The sequence below is a fragment of the Conger conger genome, chromosome 18, assembly GCF_963514075.1.
Source record: "Conger conger chromosome 18, fConCon1.1, whole genome shotgun sequence".
NCBI lineage: Eukaryota > Metazoa > Chordata > Actinopteri > Anguilliformes > Congridae > Conger > Conger conger.
Window position 1 is genome coordinate 15,234,180 of NC_083777.1, and position 18,867 is coordinate 15,253,046.

General features: G+C 45.8%; 1 protein-coding gene across 2 annotated transcripts; it reads right to left on the reverse strand.

Annotated features, from left to right (window-relative positions):
* Window positions 1-1,786: 1,786 nt before the first annotated feature.
* LOC133118476 (fibulin-7) lies at window positions 1,787-17,765 on the reverse strand. Of its 2 annotated transcripts, none has more exons than XM_061228519.1 (8): window positions 17,342-17,765; window positions 14,335-14,497; window positions 8,811-8,987; window positions 6,198-6,323; window positions 5,458-5,595; window positions 4,690-4,827; window positions 3,481-3,619; window positions 1,787-3,220 (listed from the first exon to the last, which is right to left on the reverse strand). In XM_061228519.1, the coding sequence occupies exons 1-8, from the start codon at window positions 17,417-17,419 to the stop codon at window positions 2,848-2,850; spliced, it is 1,332 nt and encodes a 443-aa protein (XP_061084503.1). In that variant the 5' UTR covers window positions 17,420-17,765; the 3' UTR covers window positions 1,787-2,847. The 2 variants fall into 2 exon arrangements, with proteins under 2 accessions (XP_061084503.1, XP_061084502.1); XM_061228518.1 differs by having other exon boundaries at window positions 14,335-14,506.
* Window positions 17,766-18,867: the final 1,102 nt, after the last annotated feature.

Sequence of the window (18,867 nt, forward strand, 5' to 3'; positions counted from 1 at the left end):
CGCTCAACAATTCACTTTTTTTTCCCAACCCATGCAAGCGGCTTCTTTCTATGACATACCAAAAAAGAAGCAAACGTGCGCCTTTGTGTTATTTCAAGCGGTCGTGGGTCATTTGGCTGAGCGGATGCCGGCAGGAATCTAGAGAATTCAGAATGTGATTTTTTAAATTATTATTATTATTTCTCCAGAAAGAAAAGCGCTTGCCACAGCTGCAGGTGTGGCATGACTCACGCGAGCCCTTGATCCGCTCATCGCAGATTCAGCACGTGCTCCCATCGCCTTTCCGTTGTTGCGCAAGCTGCTGGAGGTTGGGTGCTCGCCGGGATGGCTTTGGGGGCGGCTTCGCCCGAGGCCTTTGAGCAGACTCACAGGGTGCCGAGGAATGCCCGCGCGTTTATTGTTCTTCTCAGTACTGAGACGGTATATTTTTCGTTCGCTGAGACGTTGAGCAAAATGATCTTCGCTCAGAACCTTTGAAATGTGTGCAGAGAAAAAGCATTTTGACCGTCGGTTATGCGTAAGGCACCATGTAAAGCCTGAGAACATTGCGTAGTCATGCGAATAATAATTTGTCTTGCATTTGCCGTCAGAACATTGTGTTATTTTGGAACTGAACTCTGTGGTGCCTCCTCCCAAAAAGTACGCGGTTCTTTTGTTCCTCTTATTGCAATCTGAATCCAGAGACAGGGAGATGTGGAGCGAGCGCACATGTGGTCGACATTACTCTTCTCTCAAACAAAACACATAATTGAAAAACACATTGAGGTACATTTTTAATTTCCTGATGCTTATTGTTTCAGTAATGTGAAATACCTCTGGTATTCCGCTATATATAATGTGTATTGTGGGTTTTGACCTCCAACCTACAGTAAGAGGGCCCTAGTTGAAATAGAAAAAAAAAAACACTTTGAAGTAAATGCCATACTGGGCATTTGGGGTTCACATAATTTTTCATTTCAAATAGCCGAATGGTTCACTAAGGTGTGTACATGTGTGTGTGTCTACATCATCTGTCTGTCACTACACCGCATTCACCCAAGCAATACCCAACTTGAGCAAATCACATCAAACATGAGAATAAGTAGCAAAAAAGCTGGTCTCTTTGGAGTCCTTCTGGAGCCATTTCGACTCTCCATTTCCCTCAGGGGTCCACAACAAGGGCCAGTCTGTTTCAGGATTTTGTGCCAACTTCTGGTCTTGATTATTTCATTGACTCAATCGTATCTTATCTGACATCTGTATGAGTACTGGCTACAGCTGCAGACTGCAAGTGTATCCTGATGATTTTACTGTGGTCAAGAACAGGCTTGAACCAGCGTAATTTATAGAAAATATTAAAACAAGGCAATTGGTTGGATGAAAAGCCAGTACGCAGACCAGCCCTTGAGGACCGGGAGTTCCAGTGTAAAGAAACACTTCCTGGATTACCTTTGCTTAGTCAATTACAATTTCACCTAAACCGCATTGTCCTACTGATAGAATTCACCATGAAAAAAAAAAAAATTTTGTGGAGCCTACCCCTTTGTATTTGCATAGTGTGAATACTAGAAACATTAGATTCTCCTTTTAACTGTCAGCATCTGTGTTCTTCCCCATGGCTTAATCCTAATTCACTCCCACTCATTTTCAGGATTTCACTGAAATGAATAGTATAAAAGCACAAACTAAGGAAAATATTAGATCAATTGTATAATTTTCACACTAGTTAAATCGTAGAGCGGGAGGAGGTCTTCCTAATTTACCAAAATACAGACATATGGTTCACCCAAAAGGACACAGATTCATATAAAAAAGAACAACTATAGTGCTGGCTTTATTTCACTTATGTATAAACATTCATGTGCAACAACAAGTAAAAGAGATATTAATAAGGCACACCGTAAAGAGATGGATTATGATGTCAGATACCTGATATATACTGCATCAGCAAGGGCCTCAGACTGTAGTTACAGAGGCATAACTGTTAAAACAATATCTAGTAACTTTCCTACAGTATCTCACAGAAAAATATAACGTGTTTCCACAATATAATTGTACAGTAAGCTACAGTATGCTTCATTTACATGATTTGCTCTTGCATTTGGTTGAATGATGAAGAAAGAAAAAAACAAACTCACGTGACAAAAGACAAGGACAACACACTTTACTAACGTACAAAAAACGTTTTGATAAATAGGGGCCATGGTGCTAGTTATGCATGTGTATTTATGTGTGCAGGGCAGAGGGTCTAAACTTCTGGGATCTACCAATGACAGTGCACATTCAAGTGCAGTACCTCAGTTAAGACTCCTGAGGTAACGTCAGGCCCACTCCTGAATCAATCAAAACTAGGATTAGTTAGGTTTCTTAGGAACCAAAAAAAATGTTGATTATTATTACATTCATTCATATATCCATTGGTTTGTAAAATATGATTTACAGGCCTTTCACTGTGCCAGTGATTTCACACCTCACTGTAGTCCTGGTGCTCAGCCATTCTCCCTCTCCACGACGGTATGAGGACCGGTTTAGACTGGATCGAACTGGACCTTTCTCTCTTCCTTAGCCCCAGCTCTCTGCCCTATCTGATCCAGCTCACTGGAACCCTCACAACCTGCTTCCCTCCACTGGGCTCAAGGGACTTCAAAACAAAAAGACCTTTCTTTCAGTCTTAAGCTCTCAAACATGGAGCTGTGAGTTGTGTGTGTGTGTGTGTGTTTACATGGGGTGAGAGGGCAAACAGGTGATTGAAGCAGAAGGAATATTCTGTTTCTTTCTCTCTCATTCTCTCTCTCATCTCTCTCTCTCTCTCTCTCTCTCTCTCTCTCTCTCTCTCTCACGTTCTCTCTCTCTCAGGCAGGGCAGAGCTCAGAAGTCGTATGGCGAGACCAGGATGTGCACCTTGGCCACGTGTTTGGCCTGGAAGCTGCGGTCCGTGTACTCAGACATGTCCACGTCCACAGTCACCTCCTGGGGCCCGCGCAGGGCCTGCACCAGGATCAGCTCCCCCGTCTGCCGGTCCGAGCGCTGCATGACGAACAGGCCCTTGGTGTTGCCCCCGGCGATGCCGAAGCGCAGGCTGTCGGGCCCAGCCCGGCCCGGGGCGGCCGCGGTGGCCATGCGGAACAGGGTGGCGGGCGTCTGCAGGCCCGAAGGCAGCGACAGGTAGTGGAAGGAGATGGTCTTGGCTGCTAGGTGGCAGGAGCGGCTCTCCATGGGGCACGGGTTACGCTCACACTGGCTGCAGGAGGAGAGAGAGAGGGACACAGAGCAGCCTGAGGTCTCTCTCTCTCCCAAAACACACGAGCCATGCAGTGTAGCTTACACCTGTAAGTTAGGAAAACCATCTCTCCCCCCCCCATTACATAGCTACAGCTACAGAGTCTAAGCAGAGCTATTGTTTAGTGGGAACATGGGAACATAGCTCCCTATAGAAATCTGCCCCCCTCGCCCCACTATTGTGCCTAAACCCAAGCAATTTGATCACTGGGGTTCACTCACAAGGACGAGGTCTTGACGTAGCTGACGTTGCCGTGGGAACGGGGACACTCGGGGTTGACGCACTGGAAGCTGCCGCCCGTGTTGATGCAGGTGGTGCCGCGGGTGCAGTTGTGCTGCTGGGACAGGCACTCGTCCACGTCTGGAACCACAAGGGGGCACCGCTGACTGGAGCGGCGCAGACACCCGCCAGAGAGACACAGCGGGCCTGGGGCTCCGCTTGTTTTTTTGGGTCGTCCCCTGTTCTAGTTTCCCCGAAGGCCTCCCTGCCTGGACATTCCTCCAGTGGGTGAAGGCGGTGAGGTCAGGCTTTCCGCTCACTGCCGGGTCGAGTGTGAGCGCGTGCGGACCGGGGGTGGGGTGGGCCTGACCCTAACCCCCACAGCTCACCACCCTCCACTCCGGTCGGCCGACCGCGTTCACACATGAATACAGCTGTACCACACAGCCCCTCCCTGTCTGTTCCCCACACCCCCCTCCCTGTGTGTACCACACACCCCCTCCCTGTCTGTACCACACACCCCCCTCCCTATCTGTACCACACACCCCCTCCCTATCTGTACCACACACCCCCCTCCCTATCTGTACCACACACCCCCCTCCCTGTCTGTACCCCACACCCCTCCCTATCTGTACCACACCCCCCTCCCTATCTGTACCACACACCCCCCTCCCTGTCTGTACCACACACCCCCTCCCTATCTGTACCACACACCCCCCTCCCTATCTGTACCCCACACCCCTCCCTATCTGTACCACACACCCCCCTCCCTGTCTGTACCACACACCCCCTCCCTATCTGTACCACACACCCCCCTCCCTATCTGTACCACACACCCCCCTCCCTGGCTGTACCCCACACCCCCCTCTCTGTCTGCACCCCACACCCCCCTCCCTGGCTGTACCCCACACCCCCCTCTCTGTCTGCACCCCACACCCCTCTCACTGGCTGTACCCCACACCCCCCTCCCCGACTCTCCCCTTTTGCATCTCTATTCTCTCATTCCCTCTTTATTTACCCTCCAGACCTCCCGCTCATATGACCTCACACCGTGCATAAATCACACCCCCCACACTCCGCAGTGCTTGTGTAGCCTCTGGTCTGGACCCATGAATGAGGCTTTGTGCCCTGCAGCACTCGGTCCCCAGCCCCCCCCCCCCTCCTCCTCCTCCTCCTCCTCCTCCTCCTCCTCCTCCTCCCCCCAGGCTCACCCTCGCAGCCGCGGCCGTTGGGCAGCAGGGTGAAGCCGTCGGGGCAGGAGCAGTGGTACGACCCCGGCACGTTCACGCAGGCGTGGACGCAGAGCTTCCCCCCCCGGTCCAGCTTGTACACCTCGCACTCGTTCACATCTGTGGGGGGGAGAGCGTACCGCAAGGGCACGGGGAAACAACATGGTCAGCGCACTCATGACATTAATGGCATTTGGCAGACGCTCTTATCCAGAGGGACGTACAGTCGATTAGACTAGGAGGCAGGATACAATCCTCCCCTGGAGCAATGCAGGGTTAAGGGCCTTGCTCAAGGGCCCAACGGCTGTGCAGATCTTATTATGGCATGGCAGTGTCCCAGGTGAGGGGTATACCATGGCAGTGTGTGTGTCCTCAGGTGAGGGGTATACCATGGCAGTGTGTGTCCCAGGTGATGGGTATACCATGGCAGTGTGTGTGTCCAGGTGAGGGGTATAACATGGCAGTGTGTGTCCCAGGTGATGGATGTACCATGGCAGTGTGTGTCCAGGTGATGGGTATACCATGGCAGTGTGTGTGTCCAGGTGAGGGGTATAACATGGCAGTGTGTGTCCAGGTGATGGATGTACCATGGCAGTGTGTGTCCAGGTGATGGGTATAACATGGCAGTGTGTGTCCCAGGTGAGGGGTGTACCATGGCAGTGTGTGTCCAGGTGATGGGTATAACATGGCAGTGTGTGTCCCAGGTGAGGGGTGTACCATGGCAGTGTGTGTCCCAGGTGATGGGTGTACCTTGGCAGACGGTGTTGTCGGCGGTGCCGCTCATGTGGAACCCGGCGTCACAGCTGCAGTGCTGGGTGTGGTCCACCTTGGCGCAGCGCGGCTTGCGGCTGAAGGCCGGGTCGTTCATCACGCTCCACTCGGGAGGGGCTGCAAGAGAGCGAGCAAGCAGGTGAGGGGGTTAACTTTAACCCAACACCCACACACACACACACACACACACACACACAGACACACACATTTATAGTACTTACACAACTGGATAATATTACCACAAACCAATTTTACCCCAGAGTAACACATTGAGGAGGGACAGGACTGCATTGACTCATGCAGGCTGAACTATATGGGAGAAGTGTTGATATTTCTGTAGTGGGTACAGAAAAGCAGAGGACGGGATGAGCCCCTGTGGATTTGCCAGCATTGGGGGGTGGGGGGGGGGGGGGGGGGGGCATGCAAACCTGTCTGCGTTTGGTGTTGGCAGGTGGGGTAGGTATGGTAAATGGTAAATGGTTGGCATTCATATAATGCCTGTATCCAAAGCGCTGTACACTTGATGCTTCTCATTCACCCATTCATACATGCACTCACACACCAACGGCGATTCGCTGCCATGCAAGGCAGCAACCAGCTCGTTAGGTGGTTAGGTGTCTTGCTCAGGGACACTTCGACACACCCAGGGCAGGATCGAACCGACCGGAGCCAATGTGGGTAAGAGCAGTCGTCTGGTGTGTGGATGAGGTGGTACACACCTGTCTGGGTTTGGTGTTGGCAGTGGGATCCACTCCAGTTCTGTGAGCAGGTACACTTGTACTGGTTGAGCCCCTCCACACAGGTACCTCCATTCTGACATGGGTTGCTGGCACATTCACTAATGTCTGAAAGCAATGTCAGTGACCCCAATGAAGTTCATCATTTCAAATGCTTCCATCTCAAGGGCTGAGGACCCCAACCTCAATACAGATGTGAACTTTCAACATCTTCATCCAACACCCACTCCTCCTAATAATGATGTAATTATATACCTACATAATACATACATACATACATACATACATAATTATTTATTAATTGCAAGGATTATAATACTACCAAGGATGTGGAAACCAGACCAGATTAAAATATATTATTTCAGAAATACAGATAAATAAGCTAATAAATGGGCAAATCTATTTTCCATTTCACTATGGACCACTCCTGGGACACATTCGTGGATCCCCTGTCTCTCCGGACCCGAGTTTGGAACCCCAAATGTAGTCCTATGTCACAGCTCCACCAATAAGGAGCCACTATATTCCTACATGACAGCTCCAGCTCCATACGTTTTACATCGAGACTCAAAGGGAGGAGGTAGGGGGGGCAGAGTGAAATATGGACCACGTGCTGCTGTGTGGAAGTGGGGCATGTTTGCACAACATTCCAGGAGGGTTGGGAGTCATTTGCTCATTGACAATGTTAACTTTTTTACTGCTTAAATTAATGTCAGAGTAAACTGTAGGGCTGGCTACTACCCACAGGGCCCATTCAGAAGGCAGCCTTTGATAAACCTCCCCTACGCTCTGAACTTACACAAACAAACACACGGGATGTCACAAGAAGGCATTTCACCTTCTGACCATGCAAACGAAAAACACAAATCTGGACCCAATCAGTGGAGAACTCAGTGTGCATACTGTACTATGCAGTTTCTGTATTAGGTTTAACATTTGTCTTTTAAAAAAGGAAGTTGGAGCAGACTGAGTGTGACCATAAGCGGCTCTGGCTATGAGTCTCAGGGTTTCTGTGCAGTTTAAACAGGGAGAACCTAGACCTGTAATGTAATGCTGAGCTCACACACTCTTAACCACCCGAGGGCTTTGTGTTGCTGTGCAATTCTGCCCATTCTCCAAATCCCATCCTTTAGGGTAATTCACTGTTCGGGGGCTTGACATTGAACTGCTAATGAGTGGAAGGGACGAGAGGTTGTGTTAGGTAGAGTTTGGCAGCCCCTAACCCCCTGCCCCCAGTTCTTCATCCCCCTTGTGTGTTTTTAGGCTTTTTTATCCAATCCCCTTCACACACCTCTGACACACAGAGGGCCTCCCCACTTGCTCTGCTGGATATTTTTAAACACCATCAACATCATTTTTATATTTATGCCCCTCTCTCTCCTCAGTGGGGCCTTTGTAGCAGGCTCCAAATTTAGCTCCTTCCTTGCAAGCTGCTTCCCTTCCCAGCCTCCACAGGGGTAATATTGTCCCAACGGCACGCCACCCCCGCCCCCCCCCCCCCCTCCACTGTGACAGACTCCCTCTCGCACCACTTGGAATGTCCTCTCCAGTGCCAAACTGCTCAGACGGAGGAAGCCGTCGATAGCGTGCTTCACATACCTCTGCACTATTACCCGTTTAATGAAACGCACGGGGGACTTAACCCCTGCCTACCGGAACCTGCAGCAAACACTGGAAATGAGAAGGGGGGAGAAATTTGAGAGGGGCAAGGCTGACTTCCACTCAAACCTGCTAGCACTGGGCCTTTAGAGGGTGAAGTGAAAGTGGGGGTGGAGGGAGACAATGCGCTGTGGAATGCAGAGCAGGTGTTTTAGTGTGCAGGGATATTTAATGTCACTTTAATGAGAGTTTAATTTGGGATGGAGGCGGGGATCATTGCCCACAACAATCCAAAGAATCCATCCTTTCTTCCCACATATCTGTGTGTGAGGAGGAACCTTTTCTATTGGCTAACCTGCCCCCCTCCCCCTCAGTTCCCTCTGTCTTTCTCCTCTCTTTCAGGTTTCCATTCAGCCCATCCGGTCAAGGTCACCCTGAATGGGGGTTTCTCCCAGGGCTGTGGGATAATGTGGCAGCCCTGACAGGCGCAGGAATTCTGCCGATTCAAGGCTTGCAGATTGGGCCGGGGGGGGGCATCTTTCCTAATCCTCAGACATACACCCCACTTGGGGTGTGACAGCATTCCTCTCCTTTTCAGATCAACCTTCACGGTCTCATCACTTTACGTAATCCTCTGTAAGAATAGTGTGGCTTCAGCCTATCTCAGAAGTTCTGTAGGTCTCAACATCCCAGGGGTGTGTGTGTGTGTGTGTGTGTGTGTGCTTGTGCGTGTGTATTTGTGTATAAATATATGTATGCATGTGCTTGTGTGTGTGTGTGTGTGTGTGTTTATGCTTGGTGCTGTGTCAGTACATGTTTAGGCTAACAACAGCAAGCATGTTCAGGACTGATGCCAGCCCATGGAGGATCTGCACATTGGAGCCCAGGACAAACCAACCAACAGTCCCACAAGGATTCAATCTGAGGAGCAGTGATGCAGCTTCCTCTGGGCCCCTTCCTGATTGGTGGACGGAGGTCAGGTGGACAGCGGCTTACCTTTGCAGGCGGTGTCGCCCCCACTCCAGGTGCCGTTCTCCTGACACACGCGTGTGGCCGCACCCACCAGCTGATACCCTGTGTGACACGTGAAGTGGACCTCGTGGCCTATCAGGTACTTAGAGCCGTATTTCCGCCCGTGGGACGGGGCATCGATGGAAGGGCAGGTAGAGGGAGCTGCAGGGGGAAAGGGCAGGATACAGAGGAAAAGAAAGAATGAAAGAAAGAAACAAACAATAGAGGTCTGCTGTCAGGAGTACATCCAAATGTCTTTGAAAAATATCCAGTAACTTCCATGGGAAGGGATGCTGGAAAGGCCTCATTTAATCCTTGGAAGAGGAGGAATGTATTCCTTGGGGAGGGGGGGGGTTGCAATGCTATGAAAAAGTATTTGCCCCCTTCCTGATTTCCCCTATGACTGCATATTTTAATGGTTTCAGATCTTTTTTCAATGAAATAAATCCATAAAATCCATCCACCAATAAAAATTTGAATGTTTACCCAAATCTTATCAGATCTTAAGCATATTAATACCCAAAGCTTTTTATGTCATGACTTTCTGAAAAAAGGTTTGGAAAACATCCCTTTTATGAATATTTTTACTTTATTCTGCCTACTTATTCATGCGATTATCTAATCAGCCAATTGTGTGGCAGCAGTGCAATACATACAATCATATAAATATGGGCCAGGAGCTGGGGAATGGGGATCTAATGTGATCTACGTGAATTTGATCATGGAATGATTGTTGGTGGCAGACAGGGTGGTTTGAGTATCTCAGAAACGGCTGATCTCCTGGGATTTTCACGCATCACTAGTTTGCAAAGAATTATGCAAAAAACTAAGTGAGATCCAGTGAGCAGCAGTTCTGCAGACAGAAACACCTTGTTAATGAGAAACGTCAGAGGAGTATGGCCAGACTGGTCAAAGCTGACAGGAAGGTGACAGTAATGTAAATAACCACACATTACAGCAGTGGTATGCAGAATAGCATCTCTGAACACACAACATATCATAACTCTTAAGTGGATAGACTACATCAGTAAAAAAAACTAAAACCTAATAAAGTGCTCACTGAGTGTCCATAAATATACGTACATAACTATAAGTAACATACGAAAAGCCTGCTGGTGTAATTTGAAGCATATGTCAGCTGTAGTACATTCTAGGCATTTAGCAGACACTTTTATCCATGATTTATGCAGCTTAAATTCTTTTTGTACAATCCATTTACAGGGCTGGATGTTTTACTGGAGCAATTCAGGTCAAGTATCTCACTCAACTGTACAACAGCAGTGCCCCACCTGGGAATCTAACCTATAGCCTCACCACTAGACAACACTGCTGCCCATAGCTGGGCTTCAGCTGAACAATGCACTGTATTCACAGTCAAAAACAATGTGCTGTTAATGTGCCTGAGAGTATAGTCGCACATTAGGATCATACGCCTTCCCACTTAACCGTCACTTATCAGCCTGTCTCTACTTCAGCCAAGAACCATCTGCAGGGCCACGTTCAGTGTTGTTACGCCAAGCTAAATGTCTGGCAGCTTCAGCATACCTCAGCCAAGTAACACAAAACTTCTAGCACCTGACAAGCAATGAGATGCATAACAGCGTAAATCCTCTTCAATTTCACACCGCTGATCAATGTAGGACATGTTTCTGGAAGGGAAAGAGTCATCTGCAACCTTCCAAAATCACTGTCTGTTTCAGAGGAGCGAGGGAGAGAGGGAGAGAGAGTGAGTGAGTGACAGAGAGAGAGTGAGGCCATACCAAGTAGCATAGTATTGTACAGACTGATTTACTGTCAAACATCTTCAAAATAAAAAGGGCATGACAAGGGCAAGTCAAATTCAATCTAATAATGCCCCACACCCAACTTTAAGATAACTTTTCTGTGACAATAAACTGATTCAAGCCCCACATCAGGTGGATATTATCGACAAATCATAACAGGGACATGACTGTGTTGACATGTTGGAGTAAATCACCTGGCGTTGCACAACCATCACCATAGACCACAAGACCTCAACCGGCCCAACCTCCATAATCTTAATTATGACATCCAAACAAGTGAATTCCCCTCTCAGCCCCACCACTAAGAATAAAAGCCCAATATGAATCCTCTCTTGGCTAAGATGAATGTCCAACTGGGAGGGAGGGGGACACAAAGTACCTCAAAATCATCATTTTCACATTCAATATGCTTTAGCAGTGAAACTGTCTACTTTCAGAGCCCACAAACTACTTAATGAGTGGCTAAATCTCCTGTGATTCACCCTTATTAAAACAAAGCATGCACTGGCATAACACTGTACCCACGCGGTTCTCACTTTTATAACTACACAGGCACAATGCCATTGCAAAGTGATGTTTGACCTCTGATTCTCCAATCTGACTCAAATTAGAGCAGCAGACAAGGAAGGAAGTACAGGAAGCTTTATAACTGGGCAGTGAGTGGAAAGTGTAATTGGCCCTTACTGGGCTGGCTGATAAATGCTCGATGCACTCAGTGGAACACTTTCCCTGAGTTGCATTGCACAGAGACCAGCTCGATGAAAGTTACGGGCCCACAGAGGGTGATACGAGAATCAGGTTTCCACGCACGTTTGGCGGGTGAAACTTTTGGGAAATGTTTGGGTTCATGTCCTCCTGCCCTGTTGATTTATAACCCTGGGGCGGGAATGTGGAGTACATCAAAGTACATGCAATGAGGTGGAAAACCACTCTGCAGCCAAACACATGCAGCACGGCACAGTCGTGATTCAGTTAGGCATTATCATGAGAAACACAACTCACTTCCTTGAGCCTTTATAAGAGACAGAAACATGGAGAGTCTTAGGTAGGAGCTATGTGCGCACTGGCGATAGCTTGCACGCCAACTTGCTTTTTTGCCAGTGACTTCATATGAAGTAATCCACAGCTTGTGCTCTTCCCACAGCATAAATCTAACTTTCCCTGTTTTCTTTGCCTCCGGTGGTGGCAGACTGCATTTCCCTGGAAGTATGCCTGAACCTCAGTCTCTGTGCCAGAGATGGGACTGAGATGCAGGGCAAATCCCTGCTCGTTCCTGTGCTTGCACAGATTGCAAATATTTACAGATGGACAAAAAAAAAGTGAAACTCTTTCACTTTACCAGTCCAGATGCCAGCAAGACCGCAAGGATTCCTGTACAGGACAGCTATGTTCCACCTAGGATCTGAACGGAGAACCTCACGGTTTCTGAGCCATACAGCAGCAGTAAGTTACTTGAACATTCTTACTGAGGCAAGGTCAAGACCACTCCACCATACCTTTCAGGATATCCCTGCCTGCTGCCGCAACCCCCATTACCAGATTACATTTTGGATCCTTACACAATACAACCTGATGCAAACTCTTGATGCTCTTCAGCTTTTGCATACTTCATGATGTATTTGAAGTAATCACCAATTTCATCTCTGGATAACTACTATCCCAAAACCCAGTATGGGATAGTATTTAAACATGTGAGCTGTGTACAGCAAGTAACTCTAGATAAGTACAACTGCTAAGCAAATAAGTGAATAATGCAATGCAATAATAAAAAAGTAGAAATGTATTATGACTGTCCCAAAATTGGTCTGCATGTGATACATGCAATGAGCACTTTATTAGGAACACCTACTTATTCAAGCGATTATCTAATCAGCCAATCATGTGGCAGCTAAAACAATTTGTCTAATAAATACCTAATAAAGTGCTCACTCAGTGTATATACACCAGTAGTGTACTAAAACAATGAGATCTGACCTCTACATTAGACACATTCCAGGCAGCTAACAGATGAGGATTAGAAATGTAACAAATAAAGTCTCCACATACTTAAGTCCATACTTACAGTTGTGTTCAAATAAATAGCAGTGTGTTCAAAAAAGTTAATAAAGTGCAAATATTTTTTAGTAGCTTTTAGTTCAATATTTCAAATGTAGTGGAAACATTACACATTCAATTCCAAATCAAAGCATTAGCAAATTGTATCAAGTCTGCGTTATTCTTTAACAGGACGCAAAGAAAAAAAAATTCTTCAGACTCTTCAAACTGTATAAACTGAAGACATTTTTCAAGATTTAACTTCACTTTAAATTACTGAACTACTATTTAGTTGCATAACCATTGTTTTTGATAACTGCTGTGCATCTGCGTTGCATTGAGTCAACCAACTTCTGGCACCTAGAAACAGGTATATCAGCCCAGGATGAACAAACTACATTCCACAGTTCCTGTGAATTTTTAGGTTTTGCTTCAGAAATTGCATTTTTTATGTCACCCCACAAGTTTTCAATGGGGTTGAGGTCAGGGGATTGAGTTGGCTACTCTATTACCTCTATTACCTCAAGAGCATTTCCTCTTTGGCATACGGCAACATAATCTCTTCAAGTATTTTGATTATTCAAACTGATCCATGATCCCTGGTATACGAACCCAACACCGTCGTATGAAAAACCTCCCCATACCATGATTTTTGCGCCACCATGCTTCACTGTCTTCATAATGTACTGTGGCTTTAACTCAGTACCCGGTGGTCGTCTGACGTACTGTCGACGACCACTAGACCCAAAAAGAACAATTTTACTCTCATCAGTCCACAGAATGTTACGCTATTTCTCTTTGGGCCAATCGAAGTGTTCCGTGGCAAATTTTAACCTATTCTGCACATGCCCTTTTTTCAACAATGGTGCTTTGCGGGGCTTCTTGCTGATAGCTTAGCTTCAATCAAATGTCTTCTGACTGTAACAGCACAGTAATTGTAGATCATCTTTGATCTTTCTGGAGCTGATGAATGGCTGAATCTTTGCCATTCAGACTATTCTTCCATCCGTTTTAACAGCAGTTGCTTTTCTTCTGTTTGTTTCGGGTTTTTGTAGCCATTTTAAAGCATTTGAGATCATTTTAGCTGAGCATCCTATAATTTGCTACCCTTCTTTATACGTTTTCCCCTCCCAAAATGACAATGACAATTCAGAAGGAAATATATTTTATAACAATGTGTGAAACATTTGTTTCCCTTCTTCTTCCCTTTTCAATGAATGAATCAATTATTTAGAACAAGCAGTGTGCATGTCATAACACTTGGGTCTGTTGTTTTTCTATTACACTACTACATCTACAAGTAAAGTATTTGCCATGCAGAAATATCACTACTACTAATAACAGTGGTTCATCAGGTTACTGATGTTGTACAGCTATTTTCTTGAACACAACTGTAACATCAGCAGGACAACTACTATTACTATATAGCAATATGTTTAAATCAAGTTCAGAAATTATTTTTCCATTTCATACAGGAAAATAAAGAATAAATGTTGCTGAGAGCTCCTGACCTCCCTTTGGTCACTGTTGAAAAGGTCTGCACCAGTAACAGTAATGCTACAGTGAGGCGTGTATGCCACAAACAAAGACCTACATTATTCAGCGACTTTCCTCAGTTTACAATAGCTGCAGCCGGTTGGCGAGAGGTTGGTGAGACGTGACCGAGCGCCTCTTTGGCACTGTGCATTTACCCAAATACTGGTCGGCCTGGGGGAGCTTGGAGACGGAGTTCTGCAGGGCAGCCAATTTGGACTTCATGATCCGGAGACCCTCTGTGAATCGCATCTCCTGCCCCTTCAGGAACTTCTCCATCTGACGCAGCACCCCCACCACCTGGTGTCTGTCCATGCAGCTCTGCGGCCCCTCCAGAACCCCCACCCAAAACAACAGACACAAAAACAACAAAAACACACAAGAAGCACACTCAGTTTATGGCTGAAACAAGGCCAGACCTTCATTATACACAATCATATTTGTAATTCTGCTTATAATAACATATTATGCATGTAGAAAAGGCATTTTAACATTTCCCTTTCTCCTCTGAACACCATGAAATGAAGATGATTTTCCTGTTGGATTGTACAGTGCAATCACTCAGGGTGACTGTGGCATGTGGACATTGTCTCAGTCCAGCCCAGGTACTTAAAGTGTGCTTATTTCCACAGTATGGGACCGAGACCAGGAGATCACGCCGGAGTGCCAGTTTTTGTGGGTGAGTTTTGTTTGACTTTATCCTTCAATTTGTCACAGCATTTGAAAGAAAGATGCAGCTGAAAAGCAGTGGAACTGGCCGGCTGAAAAGTGACCAGCTCTGAGCAGCGAGCTGAAAACATTTTGCTTGGTTTGACTTTCTTTTGCCTTTTTTATTTTAGTTTATTGTGTTAGTTTATTATTTTTGCCTGGAACCTGTGAGGAGGAAGGGTGGAGACTTTTTATTATTTATTTGGTGTTGGTGTTGGCGCTCTCTCTCTCCATGCAACAAACATAGGCGAACATCCCCATCTCCCACATCTTCTACCCAGGGGAGTCATACTGCATGTGACAGTGACCTTTAACCCTTTTCTTACAGTATCAGTTGTTTCAGCACTCAATCTCTCAATTTTCCTCACTTCCAAAGAAGTTTGGAATATCTACAAGTATATCTCTCTATTTTTCTCCAATATAAGTTTATGTTCCACACCCAGAGGAACCCAGTACCAATCAAGCAAGTAGCAGTTCTTAAATATGGTCCAATAGAGCCATGTCTTTACATTCAATGAAAATATACACGTAAAAGCACACATAACAAGCAGTTAAAAACAGTGAAGTTATGACGGAATGCACTGAGCTTTGAAAACATATGACTCCCAATAGACATAAGGCTAGGTCAACAATGATGAAATACGAATAGTGCCAGCCCGTGATTCATATTGCATCTGAAGGAGGTGATGTCATCCTATATTACAAGCAGCTTTATGAGCAGGAAGTGCCTGAGATCATTGTTGATTTCCTCTGACATTTCCTCTGCCAGAGCACCTACTGAGGGAAGGGCCTACACTAACACATCCAAGGGCCTTTCACACAGGTACCACCTCATAGGAAGAGCTGTCCAGGTGTGGAAACTCACACACGCATACACACACACACACACACACACACACAATTCTAACCTAGCACGGGACTCGCCGTGGTTGGCTTCAGCCCCTTACTGACATAGGTTTGGTTGTATTTGAGTTACCCTATGCCCCCCCCCCCCCCCCCCCCCCCCCACCTCTCTGTCTGTCGGTCTCTCTCTCTCTCTCTCTCTCTCTCTGCCCCCCTGCAGCAGAAGAGTCTGGCAAAGCTGCAGCTGGATGAGAGCTGTGCAGCAGATGTCTCTGGGACCTCTGTCCAAAGAGCCAGTCGCCTGTATATTTTGGATGGCATGGAGCTCAGGCTCACTGGAAAGGACCCCAAGAGGCATGTATTTGTGCTCCACACAGCTGGATCTCAAATACAAAAATAAGAGTCTCACAATTAAGGATGCAATAAAACATAGCTTTCCACATTCTCTCGTGGAGATCAGAATAATCTTGGAAACACAAGATGACTTGGCCTTTTGTCTGTAAGACATGGATTAAGAACTGGCTGGCAAGAGTGTAAAACCGGCTATTTTGGTTAAAATGACTTGTAGAATTGTCGCAGCCAAATGGGTGGTGGGTGCTCTGTTTAAGGGTACAAGTTGATGTATGAACATGCCATGACCACAATGGCCTCAAATCCATATGAGAACTTTTAGATAACTCCAAAAAGGCCAAAAAGGTATCCAGGTCCAAAAGCCTTCTTCTGCACATAAACATTTAATGGATAACTGACAGCTCACCATTGATGCCTGCCAATAACAAAACATGAACAGTAACAGTAACAGTAACTTTTATGAACCAAAAAACATCCTGATTGAGTCTCAATATGGAACAAAATACCAAGGATGAACAGCTGATATGCTCTATTAAATGAATTTTTAACTGTCTTATACAATGGAATCAATTATGATGACGGATGCCATTCATATTACTATATTGCGTTGTAGCAATTTGCTGTTGTTGCTTTTTTTATATGAGAAATAGAATCAAAATATGTTTTATTACAAGCTATGGATAACCCCCTTTGGACAACGAGAGAGAAAAGTGATATGGCAGTCATGTTCCTGTAATTTGCATTTCGAGCGTAAATAAGTATAAAAGGCTTGCCTAGCATGCGACCTTTCTTTCGCTAATCACCTCAGCTATGCTTTGACATTCTCTCTCTCTCTCTCTCTCTCTCTCTCTCTCTCTCTCTCTCTCTCTCTCTCTCCTCTCTCTCTCTTTGTGGGTAAAGCCACATACCTTGGAGCATTCCTCCATTTAGTGAAAGAAAATGTTTTTTTACTCATTATAATCGTTAAGCAGAGAGGAAAGGGGGAATTTCGTTACATTTAATTTTTTTTCCAGTTGCCAAACTTACAAGGCCAAATCACAATGTCAAAAGAAAGAAAACAAACTTATGAACAGGTTTTTCGATTCTTATAGCCAATAATCTGGCATGTTTATATTTTACATGTAGGCTTCTAAGAAAACCCGCTCCAGTGCGTAAAGTTACTTTTTATCGATACACTGTGTATTGCATGTTTTATGATACATGCCAAAACCCACGTTAGAATGTAAAAGCAAATCAGATTTTCAAAGTAAAGTTGTTACCCACCTGCGTGCCACCGTGACAATCATCAATCGCTGTCAAACACAGCAGCAGCAGACAGTTGCACAGTACTCCTGGAGTCATGCTAGTAATTCCAGTGGAGTGCAATGTTTTAAACCAGCAGGGAGAATCGTCAGGTGCTAGCCAATAAATATCGCAATTCCAAAGCTTTAACTTCAAAGCAATGCGATGTCAATGCAATTCAGCAACAGGTTCCACGCCTGACTCCAGATCAGTGATGCTCATCGGCTGTGTCCTGGTGCAGCAACAGCTGGGATGCAGTCTCGTGTCCGCGCGCTCCGGGAGCCAGGAAGAAAGCTGAAGCTGCTACCTAACGTCCCCCAGACTCCCACGAGCAATGGAAGTAGTAATCCCTCCCACCAACACCCTACCATAGCACTAAGTTCTGACTGCTAAATGTTCTTCTATTACTCTGAAAGCCGTCGTCATCTGATTGTAGCTATTTCGTGAAGCAGAACGGACTCTCCTAACGCACAATGCGCACTTTCCCCTCAGGATTTCGAGAGATATAGCAGGCGTTATTACCAAGCATTACCATCTGACTGATTACCTAAAGCGGTAGCTCATCTAATTCTTCTCGAAATGTTTTTTTAGCCGTCCTGGTGTTTCGAATATCAAGGAATGAGAGAGTAACCTAAACTGACAAGATAGCCCAAATTAAGAATTCCTGAGACATACATCAGTGTTTCAGTCGTCGTAAAGTAGCCAGTTACACTGCCCTTGCAGTGAGTCGTCATTCTCCATTCCAACTCTTTTAAAAACATTTCCCCCTCAACACACACATCTACTCTTGACTGCCACAATTCCCATTTAGAACATAGGTAACAAATATTAACTGGGCACAGATACTTCAGAGCCCATGAATGAGGAAGATTAAAGGTGCACAGTGCATCAGTCTTAATATAAAGTAGTATTAGAAGGGAAATTGGTTAAATCTGCTAGTCTCTAATGGCAGGTAATTTGAGTATATTGATAGCTATTTAAAATAATTCCTATTGCTATGAAAAAAATGTATATCCTTGCATTTATCATTGCATATCCTCTCACAATTACACAATGATTTAGACAGGGGTCTAGAAAAATACAATTTTACTTGTCTCCGCATGTACAGTGTTTTTGAAATCCATAAAATGTCTGACAGCAGCACCACTATCAGAGCAAAGCCATATGAGGTCAACGTGAACTCCAGTGTAAGAGCCCTGTAGACCAATAAGGAGATCCACTACATTAATATTAATAATATACTCACTGAGCACTTTATTATGAACACCTGTACACCAACTTATTCATGCAATTATCTAATCTGCCAATCTTGTGGAAGCAGTGCGATGCATAAAATGATACAGATATGGGTCAGGAGCTTCAATGAATGTTCACATCAACCATCAGGATGGGGAAAAAATGTGACTGTGGAATGATTGTTGCAGGGTGGTTTAAGTATCTCAGAAACTGCTGATCTCCTGGGATTTTCATGCACAACAGTCTCTAGAGTTTGCAGAGAATGGTGCAAA